At 38.4% G+C, this 11,074-nt stretch overlaps 1 protein-coding gene across 24 annotated transcripts in view; it reads left to right on the top strand.

Annotated features, from left to right (window-relative positions):
* Positions 1-11,074, top strand: part of MITF (melanocyte inducing transcription factor) — a 207,212-nt gene that overhangs the window by 117,551 nt on the left and 78,587 nt on the right. For 22 of the 24 annotated variants that reach the window (XM_081073252.1, XM_081073244.1, XM_081073250.1 and 19 more), the window contains one exon: positions 10,189-10,438. The exons of the other annotated variants lie outside the window; for them this stretch is intronic. In XM_081073252.1, coding sequence (XP_080929378.1) covers positions 10,241-10,438 — 198 coding nt within the window. In that variant the 5' untranslated portion in view covers positions 10,189-10,240. The remainder of the gene's footprint in view (positions 1-10,188; positions 10,439-11,074) is intronic. 24 annotated transcript variants of the gene reach the window in all.

Genomic DNA, 11,074 nt, shown 5'->3' with positions numbered 1-11,074 from the left:
GATTTCACCCTAGGTATTCTGGCTCTAGGGCTTAAACATCTCTCTGTTATGTTCTGTGCATTTTCATTTAAGATGCTGAAGAACTGATGTTTCTTCACCTGCCTTTTTATTGATGGGTTTCTCCAATGCCTAGATTTCTGAATTATCCAGACTATAACTACTTTCAGCTTTTGAGGGGCCACGTATGCTTCAATACTACAGTATTTATCTATGAAATGTATTTCCGTGTGTCTAATTCACTATTGATTAAGGCCACTTTTTGGAAAACTCTATGAAATATATACATTGATTATAAGATCTGTTCTGATGTGGAAAGTCTTAAAATGTGGAGGGAAAGTTCGTTTAGAATTAAGAAAATATAGTAAGTCTCTAGAGTTCTGCTCTCCTTGGAAAAATGTGTTCTGTGTCACTGGATGATTTAAGCAAATGGCTTGATTAAAGTTCTTTCAACACTGAGGTTCTCGTGTTATTTGATTTTCTGAGGAGGGATATTTATTAGGATAAACGTACCAAATTTACCCATTGAAGAGATATTTATCTCATCCTACTATATTCTTGTAGGTGCTGGGTAATCTATATGTGAATAAAACATAAAAACCCCTGTCCTCATGAACCTGGTTCCACCAGGTCATGAAGGACCCGGTGTATTCCAGCTTCATCCTTATGTTTCGGATACCATCCTCATGGCCCAAAATGGCTGCTGGAGCTCCAGCCATTACAGCCAAATTCAGGGGACATGATGGCAGATGGTTCAAACAATGGTATATATCTTTAAGGAGAATTCCTGGAAGAACCACATGACATATCTGCTTAAATCTCATTGGCAAAACTTAGGCATGAAGTCAGTCTAACTCCTGGAAAGCTGGGAATGTTGTAGGTGGCAGTGTACCAGCCAAAACAAGAAGAAAACGGGGGAATGGATACTAGATTGGTTGAGTTGAAGCTCTTAGGCTGAAACTTTGATAATTTTTTTTTTTCCAGAATAGCTGATAGTTTCTAAAATGTCACAAAACCAGCTGTGGTATACCAGAGCACATCAAACTGGCTTAAGCAAAAATGGAGATTGATGGGCCCTTGCAAATCCATATCCAGTGTTATAAACGGTTCAGGGTTGGTTTTATTCAGATGCTCACTGTCTCCAATCATTGGCTCTTTGTTCTTCCTTCTTTTCAGTTCTCTGTTCTCTCTTTTAACTCACATTACTGTTGCATCTAGTTTGGCTTTTTATATATATTTTTTCCAACAGACCCAGGAAGTTCCAGATTTATATTTTACATTTTACCAACTTTCCAAATCTTAGTATAAAGAGAGTTATTTTACCCCAGTAGTTCTTGTTAAAGGCATAGGACTGACTTATTGGTCCACCTTGGAGCCAAGCCCATTTCATGCACGTGCTGATTGGTAAGCCTGGGTGTGTTTCTGTGTCTGGAGTTACCGTGTTTCCCCAAAAATAAGACCTAGCTGGACCATCAGCTCTAATGTGTCTTTTGGAGCAAAATTTAATGTAAGACCCAGTCTTATTTTAGTGTGAGACCGGGTGTAATATATAATATAATACAACACAACACAACACAATATAATGTAGTATAATCCGGGTCTTATATAAGACCCAGTCTTAAATGACTTTTGCTCCCAAAGACGCGTTAGAGCTGACGGTCATTCTGGGTCTGATTTTCAGGGAAATGCGGTGGTAGCACCAACATAACCTCATGAACTGCAAGTGAGGGTGCTGGTTGTTCAATGTAAAATCAGGGTGCTTGACCAAAGAAGTGGGGCAGGGTCCTGGGCAAGTGTAAATAACGTGACCGCCATAAATCATCACTACGCCTCCTACTCCATGACGAGTGCGTCCACTCACTGCTCCTGAGGCCATCGTTCATACTTTTGTCTTCATTTCCACACAGTATTGCACATTTGGTAGATATTTCTAGATATGCAGTAATTATTAAGTGATGGCAGTCTTTGAATCGTCTGACCTGTTAGGATGCCTAGACAAGTAGACAGAGTATACCTTATGCCTGGGGCAGTTATTTGAGTAAGGATAGTAGGACTTTCTGTCTTTAAAAAGACCTTTCCAGTTACTTTCTCGCTGATGTCTGAATTCTGTCATTAGATTGTCAGAGTTTTGGATAAAAAAATTCTTCCTTTTAAAATATTCTATATGGGGTATCATACCATGCCGTATCAATTATGTACACCTTATCGGGGAAGAATTTTTCCAAGCTGTTAAAAACACGGCTGCTGGGTGTGAATGGGATTCCATAGTAAACAAGAATTCTAGAGTGTGGCCTAGTGAAAGGAAGCTTGATATGAAAGACAGAAAGCTTGAGTGTGGAGCACCCCCGCTTCATCTGCTTTATAACCTTTTGATGGTCTGAGTCTGAGAGACAATTTCTTGAAGGGAATTGAGTGTTAGGCATGTACCTACGTAGAGTTGCATCTGTGGAAAATGGAGATCAGTTATGGTCATAAAATGAGGAAACGACATTCTCGTGCCCTTGGTTGAAAATATCTTTTAGTGAGAGATGGGCATTCCCCATAGTTGGAATGTACAAATGTGTGAAACTCTCTGGGAGTGCTGATAATAACCAACTTAAAAAAGTATCTGATGTGGAGAATTGCCTAGAAGAACACTGTTCATATATTACAAAGATCTCTTAAATATTTTTGGTAAAGAATTTTTTTTCAAGCAAATTCTCAACATATTTTTATTTTATTTATAAATTGTATAAATGTGCCACTGTACTGATATTATATTACATTATACAACATGTACAAAAATAAAAAACAAAAATGATGGATAAAGTATATATTGTCATCATTACATTTACAAAGTGAATACTTTGGAAGAACTGGAAGATTAAGATAATGGAAGTGCTGATCACTCAGAAATGTTAGTATCATTTAAAAAAAACACTACGTCTGACAATTAAGTCCGCGAACTTGCCACCATACGCTTACATTGGCAGCACTGTACAAACAGCTCAGCAAGGTTTCAAAACCTTGGTCTATCAGTGTCTCACAGCTGTGTTCGTGTTGATGTGTGGCGGTGTCTAGCTGAGTGGCATTCAATACTGTTGTTTTTGTGTGCTGTCACGAGAATGCTTGAGCTTGAGTTGGAGCAACAAACAAACATTAAATTTCTTGTTAAACTTGGCAAGAGTGGAACTGAAATCAGGGACATGTTAGTCCAAGTTTATGGGGCTAATGCCATGAAGAAAACGTCAGTGTACAAATGGATTAAACGTTTTTCTGAAGGGAGAAAATGAGTCACTGATGAGGGGAGGTCAGGGCAGCCAGTAACAAGCAGAACTGATGAAAACATTGCAAAAATTCATTGATTTGTGTGTCAAAATCGTTGGCTGACTATGAGAAGCATACCAGACCAAATAAACATCAATAGAGAAACAGGAAAATCTCAGCTGGAAACCTTGGCATGAGAAAGGTGTGTGCAAAAATGGTCACAAAGGAGCTCAGCGATGAACAAAAGCAAAGTAGAGTCAAAGTTTGCCAAGACCTTTTGGAGAGAAAAGACGATGTTTCGGGCCATGTTATCACTGGTGATGAAACAAGGGTGTACGAATATGACCCTGAAACGAAGCATCAAAGTGCACAATGGAAGTCAGCCAATTCTCCACGACCAAAAAGTTCCGTCAGTCCAAATCAAGAGTCAAAATGATGAGCTGACCTTTTTTGATGTCAGAGGGATTATTCATTATGAATTTGTACCAACTAGACAAACATTAACCAAGTTTACTATTTGGAAGTGCTGAAAAGGCTGCGTGAAAAAGTTAGATGACCTGAACTTTTTACCAACAATCCATGGATCTTGCATCACGACAATACATGGCACTGTCTGTGAGGGAGTTTTTAGCCAGTAAGCAAATAACTGTATTGGAATTGATCTGGCCCCCAATGATTTCTTTCTTTACCCAAAGATAAAGGAAATATTGAAAGGAAGACATTTTGATGACATTTAGGACATCCAGGGTAATAGGACCACAGCTATGATGGCCATTCCAGAAAAAGAGTTCCAAAATTGCTTTGAAGGACTAGGTGCTGGTGTCAGTGCATAGTTTCCCAAGGGGAGTACTTTGAAGGTGACCATAATGGTATTCAGCAATGAGGTATGTGTTATAGCACGTTTTCTAAGATGAGCTTGCAAACTTAATTGGCAGATCTCGTGTATCCATTTACCAACTCTTCAGTGATTTGGGCACTTGGAGCCACTTTTAAAAGACAGCTGACAGAACATACATTTCTATAAATTCAGCCTACATGTCTCTTTTACTCATGGTGAAGCAGTTGTGATGTACCATAAAGATCCATCGACAATTTCTGCACTGACATTTTTGTCTCTGAGTTCATAGCCCATTGGGCAGAGCTGAGTAGTCCTCTCCATTCCATTCCATTCCACACGTTGGTTTCCCTTTTGGAAAGACTCTTCAGAATTCTTGGCAAGCTCACTAGAGGCAAGGAAGGGAATGTGAATTTCCTCAGACATGGAAGAAAGTGTTCTGGTCTAAGAATCAGAGATGTGGGCTCATGTACCAGCTCCTACTAAACAAGTGGGTGATCTTGGGTGTTTGCCTGTTAGTTTCCAAATTTGGCCAGGCATGAGAATCAACTGCAGAATTCTTGTAGACATATTAATTCCTGGGACTTACCTCAACTGAAATCAATTTCCAGGGGTGGAGACTAGGCATTTTGAGTTTAGATAGCGGACTCCACTGATTTTGTGGCAGCCAGCCTTTTGTATCTGGAATCCCCTGTAGCTTAACCTAACCATGACATCGCTCTCACACCTGTACTTAGTGAATAACATTGTGTCTTTCTGTGTCTCCACTGGGGACACAGTGGACATCAACCATTGTGCCTTCCTGGATAGAATTACATTGTACCCTCTGTCAGCAAATGGTAGGCTTTGAGCTCTATCAACTGAATGATTATAATGAAGAGTAATTTTTCCTGGAGAAAAAAATGCTAGGATTTTTACTTTATGGCTCATGAAATAATTGCAGGATAAATGATCTCTTTCCACTCCTGAAAAACTTTGTCAAGTTTTCTGAATTATAGAGGGGTTGCCGAAACCTTAAAAGGTGGCTCGGCTATGGTCCAAACTTGCATATAGACAACACAAAACTGCTTCCTTGCTCAGGAAAGAAGTAGCATATTCATAGTTTAATATTATTTTTTAACTACTCATTTTTTAACTCTGTTCCAGTTTATTGGACTATGTTCCACTTATCGTGCTTAGCTTTTTACATCTATTACAAATTTTAGTCCTTATCACAATACTGGACAGTCAGATGTGTTATAGTAAACACTTTATAAATAAGGAAAATTCAAGGTCAGAGGTGATGGTCATAGTTACAGGTGAGTAAATGGCAGAGCTGGGTTCTGCCTGAGGAAATGAAGAGAGGAAATGCAAGAAAAAGTTTACTAGCTCCTTCAGCCTAGAGACTAAGTTTCACCCTATACCCGGTTTCCGATCCTGTGTGACCCTGATGTGGAGACCAGCGAGCGACTGCTCCGTGAGGGCAGTGCAGAAGTTTGGCATCACTGTCAAAGGTGAGCCGTGCTCCGGCCAACATTGTCTGGGTGCTGGGGCAGTGGGTTTAGTGGAGTTTCTGATACACTTAAGTGGTGAGCGAGGGCGGTGGGATTAACTATTTGAATTGAGGAACATACCAGATAATTTGGAGCACACGTCCACTTACCTATACCATCACAGAAAAGGGAGAAGCTTTGAAGGTTAAAAATATCAATTCAGCCATCGAGGTAGGAACTCAGGTCACGTGTGGTGGCTACATGGTGTCCACAGTCCAGCAGCTGGATTGAGCCCTTTAACTTCTAACATTAACTCAGTCAACGCAGTACCTTTCGGGCAGCTTCTGGAGAGGCTCAGGGAGGTAGCGTGGCTTGTTTCAGGTCACTGTGCTCAGCAGTGACTGAGCGGGAATTTGAGCCCAATTAATAGCCATTCTTCTGGAGGCACTGTTGAGTGATTCCCATTTCTCAGGCAGTTGTGTCTGGTGTCCCAGTAAAGGCATCTGCCTCTTCTGAGGTTGGCTTTCGAAGGGTGATTTCTTACTGCGAGCTGTATATCTTCCTACATGGAACTAGATAAATCATATAATCTAGATAATTGACTTAATTTTAAGACATCTCATAAAAATTATATGACCGTGGCTTTAAACTCTATGACATTAGAATCCAGGTATTCCCAGCACCTGGCTGAGAGGAAACACTCAATAACTATTTGTTGAATAAATGACCTTTACAATATCTGATTAAAAGGAATCAGACTCATGGAATTAGGATTATCTAATGCAGATCGAGTTTCCTGGATCCTGGATGAGTTCAGTTAGCTTTTAAAATTAAATACATTTGGACAGCCTCCTCGCTTACCATTAGTGACTTCAGGATCAGGTCCCCATTTTAAAAATAAGCTTTATGGCCACCTGTAATGTTCACATAAACCTCAATTTTGAGTTTAAAACGTTATGCTCATTTATCTTGATAACAGTTGTAAGTGTATATATCTTCATGTTTGTCTATAAGGTAATAATTGCAGATTCAATTATTTCTAAGAGAAAGGAATGTTTAAAAGATTGAAAGTAAACCTGAGAACTGGGAGTTATAATGCCATAGAAATATCCCCCACGGAGTATGTGTAATGAAGTGACTGCAGTCTTCCTTTGCACTTTTTTTTTTGGGGGGGGGATTTATTAATAATGTCAATTAGTGAGCACTGCTAGGTTTTCTTTAGTGGGATTTCCATTTGTTTGTATGGGTCTACTGTATAAATATGTATTTTTTTCCTGATGGGATATTTCAGTAAATGCTTTAAATGATATTGTTGTTGACTTTAAAGTCTCATGCCTTAATGTGGTTGATAACTAGTCATTTTAATTGTAAGATGTCTGGAGAATGTTTTACTGTTAATTGAAAGGATTTTTCCCCAAGTATCACAGCCAATGGCTTGTCTTGAGCAGCTAATTAGTGCGATTATTCCACAGCTGCATTTGCTACAGCACAAAGGTTTGCTCCTGTTTTTATCAAAAGGATCAGCCTCTCTGGGAATGTTTTAACCTGACAGGCTTTGAATACTTGGACCTTTTATTTATTTATTTATTTATTTTTAAATGATCCCTCTGCCCCCACCCTTTTTTTCTGGTTTTGGAAAGGACGTTTTAGTTTTGAACACATACTCAAAGTAGGAAAGTACATTTTCTTTTGATGCTGTTTTAGAGCTTTACCATGTGAATAGATTATTTTGAGTAATGGCCAGATATTTTTATGGTGTGGATGAGTACAAGATACTAAAATCATAACAGGGTATCAATATTGTTCAATCTGTGTGTGTCTGTAAGCAATTATAAAGGAAAGAGGGTTTAATTCTTCAGGGATGCTGAACACTTCCAAGAGAATCCATGTGCTGGGTATTGTCACTACTTTCCCATCCTATGTCAGAATACGCCTGTGATGGAGTCCAGTCTCCTTTCTTCTAGCCAAAGGGTGACTTTGATCACTCAGGTCATTTCTTCATATTCTTAAATTAGTGGCATGTATTCTTGGGGGGGTGGGGGTGGGAATCATTATGGCTTTATTTAGTTTACGGGGAAAAAAACTAAAAAAGAAATTTACCTATAATTCCACTCCCACCCTGGCACTATAATCATCTTTATACATTCCCTGCTAGTCGTGTGTGTGTTTGTAAGCACTCACACACTTTACTTACTTTAAATTAGAATGTAAATGCGTTTTTAAATACTACTTTTAAAATTTACTCATTACATGCATTTCTCACTTTGCTCTGTAGTTGTGAAATTAAAAAATGTATATTATCACATTCACATATTATTCATAGATTATGATTTACTTTTTAACCCATTTTATGCTTAAATCTTTTAAATAGTTTTATTTTTAATAAATAAAAAATTATTTATTGAGGCGTAAAGCTTTGTTGAGGTGTAATTGGCAAAAATTGTATATATTTAAGGTATATAACCTAATGATTTGATACACGTAAATATTGTGAAATGATTACAATCAAGCTAAATAACATGTCCATCACCTCATAGTTCCGTTTCTTTTCCTTCTTGTAGTGAGAACAACTGAAGATGTCTCTTAGCGCATTTCAAGCATATAATGCAGTGTTAGTTGTGTAGTCACATGCTGTCCGTTAGATCCCCAGAACGTATTCATCTTGTAACAAAAAGTTTGTACCCTTTAACCAACATCTCCCCTCATAATTGCCTTAACCATTCTCATAGTAGGGAGCAAATTTAGGTAGTTCAGAATATTTTGCAATTTGAAAATAGCTTTTTAATGATGTCAGGTTTTCTACATTTTGAATTCTTTTCCTAGGAAAGTTGTCCACCAGTGAAATTTTTGGATCAAATTGTATGAATAGTTTCACAGTTGATGATATTGTTAAGTTGTTTTGTTAAAGGATTGTAATAATATATACTAGCAATGGCTCAGAGTAACATTCTATTATACTTTTTCATGTAGTGAACATTTTTTTAAATTGGATCATACCTTGAATACTATTTTGCGCTGGGTTTTCTAAGCTTATTGCATTATATAGTCTTTATTCAGAACAATAAATATATTTCTGTACCATTTCTAATGGCTGCATAGTATTAAATTTTACGAACCTATCATAATTTACTGAAACAGTTTCCTGTGGTGAGTAATATGTAAACTGCTAGCATAGGTTTTATTATGTAATTTTCTGCAACTGTGTGAGGGTGAAACATAAACATTTTTTCATTCTTTAGTATGTTTTCTTACCTGCAGACTTTGACAGTTTCTATATTAAAGGAGATCGTGAGGATGGTCAATGATTTAAAGGCTTTATTTTGCCTTTTGTTAGAAGGTAAAAATGCTGGGATTTATACTCAGAAAAGGAAGCTAAAGGTACCTCCCTTTAAGAGTCACTTAAATGGGCGTGAATATGTTTTCAAATGGCACTTTTCTTTCTTTCTGTTTACAGGTGCTAATGTTTTGTACTGTGTGCTCTAAAAATATTTTTTAGAAAATATTATTGCTAGACATAAGAAAAAAACAATTATTTTCCAAATAATAATAGCAACAGTACCTGTTTAGTGTGGCAGTAGTTATACCCGGTGCTCACTGTACTAGGGATTTATGTGAATTCTTTTATTATTTTATTTAATCCTCACAAAATCCCTGTGAGCTAGGGCTTTAAAATATAGTGATGCAGCAGAAATTTTAAAAACACCTCCCACTTTGGTAAATGGGTAATTGGGCAAAAAACTATTGTTATCCCTCTGTCTGGATCTGGTAACCAAGGTAAAGAGAAGCGTAGCAACTTGTTGATGTAGAGCTGGCAAGATTAGCAACCAAAACTGTAGTTAGGAAAACGAGGTCTCTTTTTCTTAACTTATGACTAGTGTTTAAGCATTTTAAATAATTTAGGGGAGAGTAAGTCCCTGAATCATTAGAAGTAGGCTTTATGGGGAACGTGCAGTGTGCATGTGGGAGAGGGCATAGCAACACGAATCGGAAGAAACGATGGTACAAAGAAAACCCGGTGGAGAAGAACTGGGTTGTCAGATCCTCTTGTCTTCTGCCCACTTTCCAAAGTCTAAGGTCTAGTTCAGTGGTAACATTCTGGTCCAACTGTTTCTTTCATTAATAATTTTTACTTCCCAGATCTTAGAAAAATTTCGCGTGACAAAATTCACCTTTTCTCTAAAGTGTCCTTCTGTGTTAGTAAACATTTTAGACATCTTTAGACAAGGAATTTGGATAACATAGAAGTAGGCATTGGGTTAAACTCAGTTATCAAAAAGCAAATCAAGCAGTCATTTTTCAGTGTGGAAATATGGGTGCCATTACGATGCATTGCTTCTTGGTACTTTGTGTGGAAGCGCCATATTTGGTGGTGATGAGTAAGATGTATTATAAAATGTCACACACAAAAAAGCCGTGTGATAAAAATGCTTAGATGTAATCAAGCTGATTTATTCTAATTCAACTAGTAATGACTTCAATCCTGTCACCTCTTGATTTTCAATTACGTGGAATACTATTCTGCAACTTGATTATATTTGCACAGGCTCATTTCATAGTTCGCTGCAGTTTAGGATATCCCAAAATGCAAGTGAAGGGTCTTGTTAGGACTGAATGTGCGTTTTTGTGGTTTTCCCACAGCAGTTCCGAGGAGCGTCCTGGGGCCTCCAAGCCTCCGATAAGCTCCTCCAGTATGACATCACGCATCTTGCTACGCCAGCAACTCATGCGTGAACAGATGCAGGAGCAGGAGCGCAGGGAGCAGCAGCAGAAGCTGCAGGCGGCCCAGTTTATGCAACAGAGAGTGCCCGTGAGTCAGACGCCGGCCATAAACGTCAGTGTGCCCAGCACCCTTCCCTCTGCCACGCAGGTGCCCATGGAAGTCCTTAAGGTAAGTGAGTGTCACTCTTGCTGGTTGGGCCAAGCCCTCTTCCAGAACCTGTTCCATGTTCTAGGTGTTTTATTTCTCTGAATGTGTATTTGGTTTTAGCGACCTGGCAGTGCCAATACCGTGGGTTCCTCCACGCTTTGGGTTTTAAGACAGATGCAAACTCTCAGTAAATTTAACAGTGACCGTAACTAAATGGGGAAGAACGCTGGGGTGCCAGGAGAGTCACAACTAGAAACAGGTGTCTGTTGTATGGTAACATATCTTTCCCTCTTTCTTTGGGAAACTTTCAAAATGTACAAGTTAGTATCTAAAATGAGCCTCTTCTAATAACCTATACACGTTGTCCCCCAATACACTCCATGGCCATTCTTTAGTTTTCCTCTTTATTAAGTAATCTTGCCTGTAGAATCTGATTGTTAGAAAGTCTCTTCAGATATAAAACTGTAGAAGAGTTTTCTACGCTTTAATAACTGGAGAGAGTTGTCTTTAACTGAAGAGTTGTCTGCTTTGGGTTTCTGATTTCTTGCTGGAATAGAAGAAACTGCAGGAGCTTGTTAGCGTCATTCTCTCAGGGACATATAGCTTCCTAATTAGAGGGAAAATTGTAACAAGTCTCAGAATAGAATTCCATCTCAC

Source organism: Rhinolophus hipposideros (genome assembly GCF_964194185.1).
Source record: "Rhinolophus hipposideros genome assembly, chromosome: 14".
NCBI lineage: Eukaryota > Metazoa > Chordata > Mammalia > Chiroptera > Rhinolophidae > Rhinolophus > Rhinolophus hipposideros.
Note: the sequence above shows the minus strand (reverse complement) of the source record. Positions and strands in the feature narration are given on the sequence as shown.